Source organism: Indicator indicator, chromosome 14 (genome assembly GCF_027791375.1).
Source record: "Indicator indicator isolate 239-I01 chromosome 14, UM_Iind_1.1, whole genome shotgun sequence".
NCBI classification, from domain to species: Eukaryota; Metazoa; Chordata; class Aves; order Piciformes; family Indicatoridae; genus Indicator; species Indicator indicator.
Genome location: NC_072023.1, coordinates 7,493,714 through 7,509,470, shown reverse-complemented (window position 1 = coordinate 7,509,470; position 15,757 = coordinate 7,493,714). Strand labels below are relative to the sequence as shown.

General features: G+C 41.5%; 1 protein-coding gene across 1 annotated transcript in view; it reads right to left on the bottom strand.

Moving 5' to 3' along the window:
• Window positions 1-6,795, bottom strand: part of MRTFA (myocardin related transcription factor A) — a 46,508-nt gene extending 39,713 nt beyond the window's left edge. Inside the window, exon 1 of the mRNA XM_054386501.1 lies at window positions 6,669-6,795. Coding sequence (XP_054242476.1) covers window positions 6,669-6,795 — 127 coding nt within the window. The remainder of the gene's footprint in view (window positions 1-6,668) is intronic.
• Window positions 6,796-15,757: the final 8,962 nt, after the last annotated feature.

Here is a 15,757-nt window from a genome sequence, read left to right as displayed (position 1 = left end):
TCATTACACTCCGTGGAAGATTCTCTCCAACTGCTAGTAAAGGTGCACTTTTGCCAACACACTGAACAAAAGCAAGTGAAGGACAGGCACATTTCCTTTCTGTGGCTCCCTGCAGGAAAGAGGCAGGGGAGATAGCTACGTGGTGTTTGCAACTGCTGTAGTTAGTCTGGTGGTCAAGTGTCAGTCCTGAAGGTACAATCCTCATTCTAAACTGTCAGTGTGACACCTATTATTAGCAGCAGTAAAACAGTCTCTTAATGAGGCACAAAGGTACTGCTAGTTGCATCTACTTCTAAAATGTTGCCTTGCACTCCTGAAAAGGGAGAATTTGGCACGGGCGCATGGAAAAGGGTATGAGCTACAAGCAGGCTTAGAAGGAGATTCACACATAAATACAATGCAGAACGAGGCAGGGAAGCTTAGGAAAGTGAAAGGGAAGAGCACCAGAAAGAGCACTCGCCAAAATAAGAAAGAAACCCCCCAACTGTTTGCAGGGACTGGTTATGTGCTGCTTGTAATAATGACCGAATTCCACAAAGGGAGCTTGGACATCCTGGCTTTCAGCACTGCTGTGAAATCTGCAGAGATGAGTAATCAAAGAACACAGCTACTGCCACATTCAACTCCTATACACCCCACAGCTACTGTCTCCATACATTTGATACATATAGCAGCAGGAAGCTGAGGAAACTCCACACAAAGTCAAAGTGGATCTCTTCCTTCTATCCTGCAGAGTGTACCACTCAGAACCCCTGTGCCAACAATCCAGCTGGGCTGTGCAACATTTGTGCCTTGACAAGTGCTTCAGTGAGCAAAGCCACCAAGATGATGTTCAAGGTCTCAGCTGGTAGGGCACAGCAGAGCTATTCTGGTAAAAACCTCAGAATGGTGACAGGCCCATGAGCTGCCTTTGGGGATGAAGACCACAGAATGAGATCTTCAGAAGCATGGTTGCAACAGATGATCCCTGTCCCTACCATGGAGAAAAATCTATTAAGAGCACTTCTACCAAAAACTTTCAAATAGGGTTTTTTTCCCCCTTGTTTTTTTTTTTTGTTTGTTTGTTTGTTTGTTTTGGTGGTTGGTTTTGTTTGTTTCTTTGTTTTTTACAGCTGCTTAATTCTCAAAGGCTGTTTTAAAATTAGATTGTCCAGAAAGCCTGGATTTCACCCATTCTCACTAGCAATTTCAGAAAGAATCTCTGTGCCCTTTCTTATTACTGGTTTTATTTCATGTTTCTTTTTAGCTTTATCAGACTGAGCTTAACTCTAGATGGCAGAACTGCAGACTGTTTTCTTGGCTGAATGCTTACTGTATTGTACACACAATAAACTTTGACATTAGGTCACCTGTACAGTTCTCCCCATCTCACCAAACACCAGGAAAAATCCTCAATACACAGATGAGCAAAAAACCTTTTTGTAGTTCTTGTTAGTAATGACCATATGGCAAGGTACTTCAGCTGCTGCAGGTCTGCTCTTAGTTTGGAGAGGTATCAGTTTAGCAAATTTCACATACTACCAGGGAAAACATAGTGTCTGCTTCCATTAGCCCAAGGAAGAGAAAGTAAACCATGAGTTCTGCTCCATGTTATGCCATTCAGCAGATGATGCATCCACTTAGAGGTCCCCTGCAGGAAAAAGGAACACCATTTGCCCCACGGGCTCCACTGCATGTTTTTGTTGGATAAACATAACCTGTTTTCTACCATAGGCTGAACAGTTTCTTGCCAAGAAATGTGCTGCTTTAACATTTTGGATCAAAATTTATTGATGCAGCAGGTGACAAGCCCAGTAATTCAATGCTCTGAAAAGACTGGATAGATGGGAGTTGGGGCATGAAAGGAAAGATATAAGCAGCCACTTATTTTTGGTATAGATATTCATTAAGCTGTTGATCAATGACTTGCAGGTGTGACAGAATGCTGAAAAATCTGAGGTGACTAGTGACAGACCTTAGAGATGATAAAAGTAGCAAGATATGGTTTACACAGGCAGTCTGATGTGGATCCAAAAAACATGAGCAGAAACCACAACTGTCACTGACCCTTATCGTCTTTGGGCAGGAGAGTTACAGTGACATCTGTCTGGCAAGGGCTCTGAACAAGCATGTCAACTGCAGAAATTGTTTATGGATGCAAAACAGGCAATCTGAGCTTATGGATCACAGCTGTCTTTGCAAAAAAGCATCTGCTTTTCAAAAGCTCCCAGAAAGTCTAAGCATCAATCATTTGTTGGTTACAAGTACAAATAATTTCTTTCAAATAGAAACAACAGATAATTATCCAATAATGAGTAATTCCAAAGCCACACACGTTTTTTCAACTTTATTAAGGTGGTTCCCAGTTGATTATCAATACCCCAGCAACTCTGCCATTGCACATGAAGCTCAGTTCAGCTGTGAAGAAAATTCAGTTGATGGGGCAGGAAAGTGCTTACTGCAACTGTTCCTTGGTATCATTACAAGTTCAAAGCACTGCCTGCATAAATGCTATTGACAGCTGTACTCATCACACCACACCCAGTTTCTGTTCTTTTTGTTTTCTGCATGTGTGGAGTCCTCACATCTCTTTGCTCTTGCAGGTCCAAGTCTTTCATTTTAGAATGACTTAGTGCTAAAGTATTAGAGTAGCCATTTTTTGACATATGAAATAGATCACAGTGTGGTAAACAAGCTAGCTTCTGTCCTTCTCCTCCTCCCATTCCCAGCATGAAAATAGCTAGGGCTAAAGCAACAGCTGGGGATCATTACACTGACAGGAATAGGTCAGTAAACTCCAAGAGGGGAAAACATGTCATATCCAAAAAAACCAAAAACACACTCGGGCAGCAGGCCCCCAAAAATATGTGAATTCAACTCCAGGGATAATGCCATGACTGTCCTTTCACTGATAACAACTTATAAAAACCCTGGTCATCCAGTGTTAAGCCTTTCCCTAAGCTTCCCACTCATGTCATAAAGTCAACAAATGCACTGAAAGTTAACAAATGCCCTGAAACACCTCTAGGCATTCCAGTCAAACAAAGCACACTGGGAATTCAGAAAAATAAACAAAAAACAAATATATAAATAACTTAAATTGCCATCTTACTGCCCATTTCAAGCCACCTCACATTAATATATAATTATCTTAACTTCACTGCACTTCTTATCCTTTCAGCATAGTTGCAGTCACTGTGCCACACGTGCAAAGAGTGGCTGCAGCACAAAGCTCCAGGGAGTCCAGTCCCATATATCCAGTGTGCCTCAGGATTTGCCACAAGAAATGCCAGCAGATTAGCTCCCCAGACATCCAATGTGTTTTCTGTGTTCTCCATGTCACAGCACTGTTTGCATAAACAATTCTGAACTGTAGGATATATCTGGTCATAATTCAGAGATGTGCCTGTTAGATTTTGTGACTGATTTCTGACATTCCTCACCCATGCATCTGCATGAGACATTGCTTTGACACCTCCAACAGCATCTTCAGGTTCACTCTGAACTAGAAAGACCTTTACAGAAAAAGGTCACCCTGCATTCCTGGGAGATGCCTGGGAGGCAGGGGCTGCCCTCTTGCTGAGAATCTCCTGAGAGCTTCCAAGTCCACACATGCAGGTTCTTCTGCCCTCTACTGGATGGGCCACCGACTGACTTTACCTCCAGGTGCCCAGAGGTGTTATGACAATAAGGTCTAGAACACTCATGAAGAAAGCTGTACGTTAATGAGCACTTGCATGCCTCCTGATCTCTTCAAAGTACTGAACAGATATTAATAGTTTAATCAAAGGCTAAGCTAACTCAAATTACCTCACATTTGCTGTAGACCAAGAATGTGCACAGTTACTGCAGATCAGATGGCACACACAGGAACTTGTTCATGTGTCTGGACCTTGAGACACAAATCTTGGAAAAAGACAGGTGAGTTTCACTGTCAGCCCCCAAGTCACACTGAGCATTTTTGAAGGGAGAATTTGAAAGGGGGTGGGGGGAAGTGTTTATTTTAAGAACAATGAATGAAAGACATTGCACAGAGGTGGAAAGCTTCAATTTGCTTTTGGAAGCACTTACTTCTAAATCAGACTCCAACAAATGCCAGTCAGTTTTTGAGTAGCTTTCCGAAATTTTCTAAGGCTTATGATTCCTCTCTTTCACTGTTGTGTTAACTGGTCTAGGAACTGTAAACTGGGCTCTGGTATTTGAAAACTAAATCATTCCAAGGCATTCTTGAAGAGAAAACATGTTTATAGATTCTTGAATTCTAAGAATTTTACAAATAACTGCCCCAACACACTGAAAAATACAAGCATCTGTCCTTTGACTTCTCCATGTCAGATCCACTTCTGTGTGGAAAGGATCAGCAGTTCCCAAACTTCAATGTCAAGTCCTAATTTAAAAATAATAATAATAAATTGATCAGATTTAGGAGACCATCTGGTTTCCAGAGGCAAGGAAACGAGACGAAGTCTATTACAGAGACTCATTATATTCATTAAGAGAATAGGTATGAGCATTGTCAGCATGGTACAGAAGGCCTGTGTTTTCCTGGCTTTACTGAGAGGAGAAGCAGACTGGCACCCATTCACCTGTGTGTGGTAAAGAGCAAGGAAGAGAAGTGCATCAGTTTTCTGCCCTGGGCCATAACAAAACTAAGCCAATCTCCTTTTTAGGGGGATGAAAATTAGGGTGTAAGAGTCATTATACTTTCAGCTTAATGCTAGTTCTGGACTTCCAGAACTTCCAAAGGGTTTATACATACATTTTTTTCCACTGCCTGTAAGATTTGGTTCTGCAAGACACAATGCAAGCTACAGCATAAATACAACAGGCATCTCAAGACTGCAGGAGCCTTGAATGGAGCAGCAGCAAAGGTACAAGTTGGGTTTTTTTTTCCTCTTCTGACATGAAAGAAGCTATCAGCATCTATTTCTCTTCCCTATCCTTCCTGCTTGGTAGCTGGCAGAAAGTAGCCTTCCTCATCACATATAGAGTACCATGAATTAGATATGGGGTGGGCTGATGACATTGCTTGACTTTGCAGAGTCAACACAGCTTTTTCAATAATCAGAATCACACACAAATTCAATGACCTTAGTTCACTCCAACTTGACATATTGTGCAGCAAACATTTTTATATTGATTAAAGTGCTCCAGAATTGCCTTTTCCTCATTCTACATGTATTCCTACTGGAGAGCTTGTGATATGTAGTGACTGGGTGAAAGATATATTCTGGCACATCCAAATGAAGAGCACTCACCTTGTGAAAATCAATGCCTAGCAAGTACAAGGCAGCTGCAAGTTCTCTTTTGTTTGTTTCTTTCTTTCTTTTTTCCTATGAAGATTGATGTGCTGCAGTTCTTTGCCACCAGAGCAAAATAATCTGGAAATACTGCCTACACTATTGGATTTATAACTCCAGAACATGAATTTGAGGACTGTCACTTCAGTTTTCTTTTCCTTTTCCATATCTGTTTGACAAAGAGTATTCCAATGAAACTGAACAACAAAAAATACTAATGTTTCTTAAATCTAGTATCAAACTGACTCTTGATACATGCTAGAGAGGCTTGGTAAGGCAAGTGAGAGTAGCAATAGAAACTTAGCAGCTTTGGTTGAAAGCCTCAGCAGGCCTAAAGCTGCATATGAGAGAAAAATCCTCTAAATGCAACTGCTACAATCATCTCCCACACTCCAGCCATCCTTCTACAGCAAGCATGCCCTTATTCTGTCTGGCTTTTTGCCCTTAACTCCTACCACACTTTACTTTTCCTTCCAAAATGTGACTGAGAGTCATTTTCTCTCAAATCACATTACCTGCACTTTATATCAATCATCACCTTTTTTCTGAAGTTACTATGCTCAAGATCTTTGTTCACTCCTGCTAGTTCCTATTCAAATTTCAGCTGTAGCTAGATGCATCCAGTGTTTCTGATAAAACAAACCTTGTCACATTTGCCACTGGCATTTTGTTATGTTCTGCCATTCTTCCCTGTAATCTTCTCTCAGTTCCTCTTTGTTGCTACTATTTATGCTGTGTACTATGAATGGATCACTGTCTGTTTTCATCTTCTCAATCTTTTTCATTCCCTCCAGATTTTCTCCTTTCCTTGTTCACATCAATCCCTAAAATCTGACCTGTCTACATAATTCTTTCAGAATTGTCAAACCCCCTTATAAAAACCACACATATCTGCACAAGAATATTATTTATCTAAACCAGAATCACGTTTAGATATACACACCCTACTCCTTTCACACTCTGCAAACAATATCCTGAAACTTAAAACATGATACTCTTGTCTCCTTAAACGCAGTGCTGCCACTCCAGAACAAGCCTTTACACCTTTATTAAAACAGCCTTAAAACATTGCTCACAAGAACCCTACAGGCTGAGAGGAAGTAATTTAAACTATGAAATTAAAACTTCCAAGTGCAAGTGAAATTGTTCCAAGGTCTAGACACTGTAAGTCACGACATACAGGGCTCAAGCCTTGTCCTACGACACGCTGATGAGCTCCCTCAGGGACAACAGGTCACAAAAGTCAGAGGGAAACCCAAAATCTGGACTACTGCCCACCAAAGGAAGAGCAGACAGATTCAGTGTGAAAGAGAAAAAAGAGATTAAGAAAAAAGCAACCCAAACCCCGACTTTATAGTGCCTACAACAAAGAAAGCAGAGCCTGCTAACCTTCTCGTAAGCTGTGGTATGAATCCTGATACGTGCTTGAACAGCTCTTCCCTTGCTTTGACACAGTCTCTGCAAGCGGCACAATTCCGACATAGGCAGGCTGGAGGGTCTTGGCTTTATCCAACATATTAGAGGAAATTCTTGGACCTGAAGGCAGATTCTGTAACTCAGGAAGTGTTCCAGGCTAGTGGAAGGGGTTCTTAATCCTCACAAGAGACCCAACCACAATCCCTCTCTACTAGGTTTCAGTCACTGCATCACGGGCAGAGTGGAAAAAAAAAAAATTAGTTTACTGCTAGATTCCAAGGCTGTGCTTGCATAGGAACACAGAGGTACTCGAGGCACAGACAAATCCTGATAGCCAACATCTAAAGAGTAAAATCAGCAAGGCTCTTAGCAAAACTTTTTTTCGTTCTGTCTCAAGGCTCAGACAGAATCGTTACTGTTTCAGCAAGTGGCTATAAGCATTTAGGATCCCAGAGCGGTGCTTATCAACAGATGCGTTGACTTCTTTGTGGGGCCACTTGCAGTAACAGCCAACCTCATTCACCCAAAATAGTGAACAGTTGGTTTCTCTACTCACACTACAGACACCTGCCAGACAGGCAACATCATGTGATTGAGCACTACCCTCCCTCTCTCTGCACCTCCCAACTGTAAGCACGCTGTGCACACAAGTAGAACACCACGACTCCGAGTGCAGAGGCAAGGCTGCCTTTTTTCCTTTCCTATTTAAAATATTAGAAATCAAATTTTAGTGGTGGAGAAATCTAAACCGATAATCTGGAAAACGGAGCTCTTCTACGCATTTGCTCTGAGACCACACAGGGTAACAGCAGGTTTCTTCTGTACAAGCACATATTCTCACCTCTTCCCTTAAATCCTTTCTCCCAACCTAGTGCAAACGACTAACTGAAGATAATCTGCAGCCCCCCAATCCACAACCCTCTACTGCAAGTGCTACAACTTCAGAATGTGTGCTTCTATGGAGGCAGGTTATCTCATCTGGAGATTATTTAATGCATATCATTAATAGATGCCATGTGGTTGACCAATTCTGGTTATACATACTGCCCAGCTTGGTACTGGAACTGGCTGAGGAAAAGCACGTTCCATCTGAACAGCCAGGAGGTACTCTCACCAATACAGCTGGTGGCTTTGTTGGCTTTAATCTCACAAAGCATGCAGCACAAATGGTGAAATGAAGTTTGAGGACAAAAGGGCAGGGTGGGGAAGGAAGGATGTAAAGAAGAAGGAAAAGGAAAGGAAAAAGGAAAAGGGAAAGGGAAAGGGAAAGGGAAAGGGAAAGGGAAAGGGAAAGGGAAAGGGAAAGGGAAAGGGAAAGGAAAGGGAAAGGAAAGGGAAAGGAAAAGGGAAAGGAAAGGGAAAGGAAAGGGAAAGGGAAAGGGAAAGGAAAGGGAAAGGAAAAGGGAAAGGAAAGGGAAAGGAAAAGGGAAAGGAAAAGGGAAAGGAAAAGGGAAAGGAAAAGGGAAAGGAAAAGGGAAAGGAAAAGGGAAAGGAAAAGGGAAAGGAAAAGACAAGGAAAAGACAAGGAAAAGACAAGGAAAAGACAAAGGAAAAGACAAGGAAAAGACAAGGAAAAGACAAGGAAAAGAAAAAGGAAAAGAAAAAGGAAAAGAAAAAGGAAAAGAAAAGAAAAGAAAAGGAAAAAAAGGAAAAGAAAAAGGAAAAGAAAAGAAAGAAAAGAAAAGAAAAGGAAAGAAAAGGAAAGAAAAGGAAAAGAAAAGGAAAAAAAGGAAAGAAAAGGAAAAGAAAAAGGAAAAGAAAAAGGAAAAGAAAAAGGAAAAGAAAAAGGAAAAGAAAAGGAAAAGAAAAAGGAAAAGAAAAAGGAAAAAAAAAAGAGTTGTTTAATGACTATATAGACCTGAAAACTACTCTGGTGTCTTTCCAGAAAAACAACCAAAACAAAAAGTTTAATAGTAATCAGTATCATCCTACAAATGATAGAATGGTTGGGGTTGGAAGGGACTTCTAAAGGTCATCTAGTCCAACCCCCTCTGCAGTAAGCAGGGGCATCCTCAATTAGATCAGGTTGCCCTGTCAAGCCTCACCTTGAATATCTCCAGGGATGGGGACTCAATCACCTCCCTGGGCAATTCGTTCCAGTGTTCCACCACCTTCATGGTAAAAAACTTGTTCCTAACATCCAGCCTAAAGCTGCCCTTCTCTAATTTCAATCCATTGCTCCTCACCCCATCACTCCAGGCCTTTGCAAATAGTCTCTCTCCATCCTTCCTGTAGGCTCCCTCCAAGTACTGTAAGGTTGCTATTAGGTCTCTCCAGAGCCTTCTCTTCTCCAGGATGAACAACCCCAGCTCCCTCAGCCTGTCTTCATAGGAGAGGTGTTCCAACCCCCTGATCATTTTCATGGCCCTGCTCTGGACCTGCTCCATCAGATCCATGATGCAACCTGAAGCAAAGGCAGCCTCATGGACACTGCAAAACTAAGAAGGTGAATACTTTAAAAAACAATCTCCATTTCAGATTCTGCACACACACGCTGCCCAGTCAAGACAGAAATTTGTCATCTCCAAGTAGTCTCAGAGGCATTCAAGTCATTTTATAGAATAAGGCTGGAGTAAAAAAAGGAAAAAAAGTCTCTAATACTGAAGATCATAGCTGAGAAAAGTGTTCAATGGGATTAAAAAATGAGACTTTAATTCTGTCACAAGCTGCAGTAGAGGAACAAAACCATCTAGCCTATTTTTAAGTTGCAAACTGAAAACTAATACACAGAATTTTACACATTTACTACATAATTATGCCAAGATGGCATCAGTAACATTTCTGAGCACCTTCAGGAGTACTCTTCTTACTCTGAGATTTTCAGCCTTCACTCAGAAAAGAATCCAGACTCACTTTGGATTCAAACAAAATTCCTGTGGTTCAAAAAAATGCCCTTGGTGATAATAATATAAAGCTCCACAATAGCTTTATTCCTAAATTAACTCAACAACTCAATGTATACTCAACACTAACTCTCATCTTAAATTTAGGATTTGTAAAAGTCAAGTAAAGGTTCAGTTTCACAATGAACTTTGGCCAGTAAGGTCAAATTACTGCACAAATAGATGAGCCTGCTTTTGCATGAGCACTGGCAGTCATGACACTGCAGAGAGCTGCCACGGGAAGCTGACCTGGCAGACCACAAGAGTGCTAAAGCCAGGATGAAGGAGAAGAGAGAAAAACACACTCTCTAGATCTCCTCTTTCGGCAGCAACACAAAACTCACATAGAATCAGGCCTCATACTCTGTGCAGACAGGTCCCATAATTAATAACCAAAGAAGAGCTATCCTATGCCAGACTGAGTCCTACATTTTCTGGCAAGCAATGCACCATCTGGATGGTCAAAATGACAAGATTCAGCTACAGAGGTCAAAGACTGCTGTTACTTTGCTCTGAGCTAGCAGCTCACTACAGTGTATGAGGCCTGGGAAATGGAAGCCAGTTGCTCTACCCAGCTGACTCACCAACATCATGGTATTGCCAAAACAGCCCTAAGATGTTGCCTGAGTTCTGATGAATAAAACTGCAAAAACTTAAAGAAGTGAGGCACTGAATAGCTACTGATATATGAAATACATTGCCAGTTCTTGCATTCTGATGATATAACCAATCCTCTGCTGCTGTAATTGGCAGCTCCAACTTGATGAAGGTTTGAACCTCTTGATGTATTATTGCAGAGCTGCAGACACACCTTTCTTTCTTCCTATGTAGAAAACAGCTTGGAAAGAAAAACTCTTGATTGGCTCCATGGTAGACAGATAAATATTTTGCAAGATATTCTAAAATTTTGCCTACAGTACCAAGTTAATCCTACAGCATTATTCTGTGTTCTGAAATCAGAAGCAAGTGTTCAAAACAGAATAATATGCAGCAGAACACTTCAAAAAGGACTTGGGTGATGTCCTCCAGGCTGTAAGAACACAAACTCCAAGGGGCCCAGATCTCCAGCACATGAGCAAGCACTTGTGGGTTTTCTCTTTGCAGAATACCCATTCTGATACATGAGTGAAGACCAAGAGCAACCTGACTAGTATGAAACAGCGACACTAACGCCAGATGTAACAAGAACTTAAACAAAAGTTTGTTATATTGGATCCTGATGTATTGATAAGAGATCTGGAAGTCTGGTCAATGATCACATGGATAGAAATATCAGTGCACTGTAAAAACAAGTAAGGCCTGATGTGTCTTTGGAAATCAGTAAGGTAGATGGCAAGGTCTGTTTGATGGCAGAAGTATGATTTCCAACACGATTTCCAACAGTTTCTGTTGCTTAATCACCCCAGAAAAGTAGGATCAACTCACACCAATGCATGCCAACATTCAGTGTCTTGCACCACCTTTATTCTGGAATTGGCAGCAGTGCTGCTGGCAGAAAAGGTCACCTTTACCACCAGGACTTAGGTATTTACCACAGATTCATGGTTTGGAAAACATCAGGCCCAATATTCATAACCTGTCCATCAGACATATATCGAAACTTACATCCTTTGGCTTTCAAGTGTGAAATGAGGGAGGCTATGGAAATGTATTCTGCTGCATTACTATTTATACCCTTACACAAAAATAAAAAAGACACATCAGGTATACATATGGCTTGCACAGATACCACTGCTAGTTCTGAGGAATGGTGGGCACAGAATGCAGCACTTGTATTTGGATGGCAATTATTTTGAATGAATTTGAGTTAATTCATTAACTTTCTCTTCTTTTTCTATCCTCAAAAACCAAGGCACCATATAAGCAGCAGCTTTTTCGAATTCCCATTCTGTGCTAGAGAAGAAGTATGGAAGAGTAAACCAAAACTCCTGGTAAAATTAACCCCACTGTAGATATTGGAACCTTCAAAGTCCAGGAGCACACAAAAATTTGCCTATGCAAAGTTAGCCTCAGAACTGCAAGGTGCTACAGCTTAAAGCTTGCTCCCACCACAAGTATCACCCCCAGTTCACCTTGTCCTGCCCTTCTCCCAGCTATACACTCTCTTAGCCTCCTTAATAGCAGTTCTGTCACTCATATAGTATCTTAATGAGCCAATTCAACCTACTAAGTATCATTACCAGCAAGTGGGATGAACATCATAGCAGGTAGCTGATGGCTAGTGAAGGTTGTGGGGAAGTGAGAGGGGCTACACCAGTCTTGGCACAGGCTAGACTTTGGATCAGTTCAGCTGTAACACCAAACTGCATCCTTAGTTTTATCCCCCCAAACTAATGCATTCTTTAAGTTCAAATTAATGAGCACATAGAAAATGTGCTTACACTCCCCACACACATCTACTTAAAATGTGCTTTTTTTCTTTTCTACCTTGCACTTCTAGTCCTCCAAGCAGCTCAATACAGGTTCTTGGTCTTTCTTCCCCCATTCCTGCAAAGATCTGCATGCACACAATTTAATGATGAAATACAAACAAGGTTCCCCTAAAAACCGTTAAGCAGCTGCCATATATGCTCACTCAGGCAACATGAGCAAGATCTCAGTTGAGATCTAAGCCAGAAGAACCCTCAGAAAGAGTTATGAGCCCACTATATTTGAAGAGCTATCTGATATTTCTAGCAAGCAGACAAAAGCTGAAAAAATAATAGAACACTTCACCTACATCACTGTAAAGCTTTGATGTCTCATGACTATTAATTCTATACTTCAGAATAAACACAGTCTTCACACTGACACTTGTGTCACTTTTCTTCTGCTAAGGATCACATTTATGTAATGTGAGTTTGCTTTGGATATTCCCAGGATCCTGCCTCCCACCAACAGTGACCTTCAGGAAGAGGTATAAATGCCAAGCTGGGAGCACTGTACATTCTTGCTTCTCCAGTTCTTAGGAAGAGCCTGAAGTTTACATACTCTTTTCAACTAGCTGGTGACAGCTATCACTGCCAGTCTACATTCACAAATCTCCTAGACATAACAGGTAGCCAAAGGTAAACCACCATACAGATGTTTAAAAAAAAAAATGCAACAGCATCAGGCATGCCTGGGAACCTGGACCTTTGTCATAGCTTTTGAACAGCTCTTCAGTCCCCCAACCCACTCTGGGATATACCACCACCCCCACTTTTGGCAAGTTGGCTGTCATTGAGCTGTAAATACTTCAAGTTGAAAGCATAAAAATAGCTGCTGCACAGGCTGGAAAACCTATCAGATGATGTCAAGATGTGTTTTGAGCCCTCCCCTCCCCCTCACCACTTCCTTTCCTATGTCACTTTCTCATTACCTCACTGTCTCTAATTCTGAAAGTGCTTCTCTCTGCATCTTTCAGCTGCCGTAGTGAACTTTACACAGCAGCTAGAGCCAAATCAGCCCCCAGCACATATATAAACTCTGCCACCCACCCCATTCCTTGGGATTCAGCCAAGATGTCAGTTTGTCTTTCCCTGAAAACATGCACATAAAATCCACGATCCCTATGTACAAAACAGAGGAGTGAGAAGAATCAGCTCGGCCCACGGAATGCGGCGCTGATCTGCATTTGATTAAGGAGTGAGAAGAATCCGTTCAGCCCAAGGAATGCAGCACTGATCTGCGTTTGATTAACTCCGCAGATAAGCCGTTTCCAACCAGCGAGGCAAGTCAACATCTCAAGTGAGGTGTGGAGAGACAGCAGCAGCGATGCCCCATCCCCCTTTCCCTATGACTGAGTCATTCAGCCCTGCCTCTCTCCCTGGCTCTGCAGACCAGAGGAAGAGGAGGTAGAAGGAAACTGAAACCTTTGCTTTTCTCACCTCTACCCTCCACAAACCAAAAACTCATTTGGGTAGTGTTGCTCACCAAAGGTCATCTTCAAAAAGACTATGGCAATATTGCTACAAGGCCAGGAAAAAGAGTAAGGAAAGAAGGGAAGCAGAGATGTGGGTTTGCTTATGATTCGTGTCTCTCCTCCTCCCTCCCTCCAAGACCTGTTGTACTGATGAAGCTGGGGCTCTGGGCAACCTGATCTAGTTGAGGATGTCCCTCCTTACTGCCTAGGGGAATGGACCATTCTTATGATTCAGAGAAGGAAATGGTCCCGAAGTTTACCCTACTCAAGATCACAGCAAAACAGAAGTGTTACGCAGCACACGCTCCCGATATTACTACACTGGAGTGTTACATCCTCTCAGAATCTGTTGTCTACCCAGCCACAGAGTGGTGCATTTGTTGTATTTTCTTTTGAAATCCATTGGCAACAGTTCTGTCGATGCTGTTGTCTAGAAAGCTGAACATATGCTCCTTGACTACAAAGACTACTAGGTAGAGACTTCTATCCAAGAGAAGAAATGCAACTACTAGGTGGATTTTCCTAGCTAATGCAGTGGAAGGACTCTGTCAACAACAGAGAATTTAACAGTAGAGAGCAGGAGTAAAGTGGAGAGATTTTGAGCAAGAAGTCTTATAGCTAGTTGCCAAAAAACCGCAGTCCACTACACATATGAGCTCAACAAAACCAAACAAGTAAATTAAAAGCACATATCAAAACACATTGTATTTGTTATTTTTACCTTTTTGGTTGACAAATCCTGGTTAGATGCAAACACTGTTGCATGCATCTTTATATTTCAAAGCTACTAGCCCTTCTTCAAATTACCACCCTCTGCTGAGCCCTCAGAACGGGTTGTATGAATGCTCTCACTCTGTTCCAGTGCAAAGTTAGAAAGATTAGCTCGAATTACCTTTGCTAAGCCAACAATCTTCATAGTGAGATCTCACAGATCAAGTACAGCATCTCAAATGTGGAGTGGGTATCTGTAGTGGAGGGGCTTAAGTGAGGGCTGCTCCAGCTGGAATTGCAACAGAAGTGGTTCGGCTATTACCCCTCTTGCTCTAAAATAATCACTTAAGATCAAAAGAAGTGAGAGTAACAGTTCCCTGCTCTTACCTAAGAGCAATAGTTTACCTCTTATAAAAGAATCAAAGGTTTCAAGCCAGAGACAGTCACACAAGATTCAACAAAGTTAGAATTGTTCTCATCAGCCTTCCCACCTACAGTTAGATCTGCTAATCCACCCATATGCACCTTAATTAACTTCAACCACTCCAGGGGTAGGCAGATGTGCTTGCACACACAGATGTGTATTTCCCCACTACAGCCACAGCACAGAGCTAGGAACACCCAGAGGCTGCAGAAAGACTGACTGCAAGTAAATATGTACTGTGCTCAGTGAAGAACACTAAGCACAAGAACCCAGAATTTTCAAAACGTATCTTGCAGATATTCCAAGCTTTAATTTAAACCATTGTGACCAAGTGGCAACAAAAAACTCCAAAACATTTGGGTTTGCTCTTGAAAGCAGAAAAGACAGTTCTGACTGACAGACCATGGAGAACAGTGAGCAGGACAGAGCAGAAAAGGAGGAAAAACAAATTTGTCTTAAAACAGCAATTTCTTTTTAGGAGGGAATAACTGGGAAGGGACAAAAGAAAGATATCCTTGCTCTCCTGTTAAGGCATGTCTAAGAGTTTGAGAAGTTATGTCACTAATTCCTGTGGTTGTTGAGCAGAAGATATCCTGCACTTCTACCTCCCACATCTTTTCAGCTTCTGGCAATAAAAAGGTTCTTTTCTGCTGCACAAAGGAGCTATCTGCAAAAACCTGGAAAACTCAGTCTATTTTAAAACCACTTAAACAAGTTGGGAAACAGCCAGGCTGCACTTGATCTTCATGCACTGCTTGTGAAAAGATGAGAAAACTGTTCATTTTCTTCTAGCAGCATAGCTACTAAGTAAACTCTCCTTACAGTTTTGTGACTTCTACCCACAAAGTTACTGTTCCTCCTCCAAACATCACTTATATGGGCAATAACAACATTGTTGAGGTTCAGTATGGCAATGATCCTTGGTTAATCTGATACAGAATCCCAGAATCTGGATTTTAATTTAAGTGTCTATTTACTCTTTATGGTTGCAGAAGACTGCTTCCCAACTTGAAACAACTAGAGGTATAAATGGAGATAAAATTCTTCTTAAAAACCCCCAACATTTAAACCATTCATTAATACAGAACTAATGCTAAGAATTTTAGATATGTGACTTTTTTGACTCTTTACTTTTACTCTAAAAATGGCTCAAGTGCTTTTT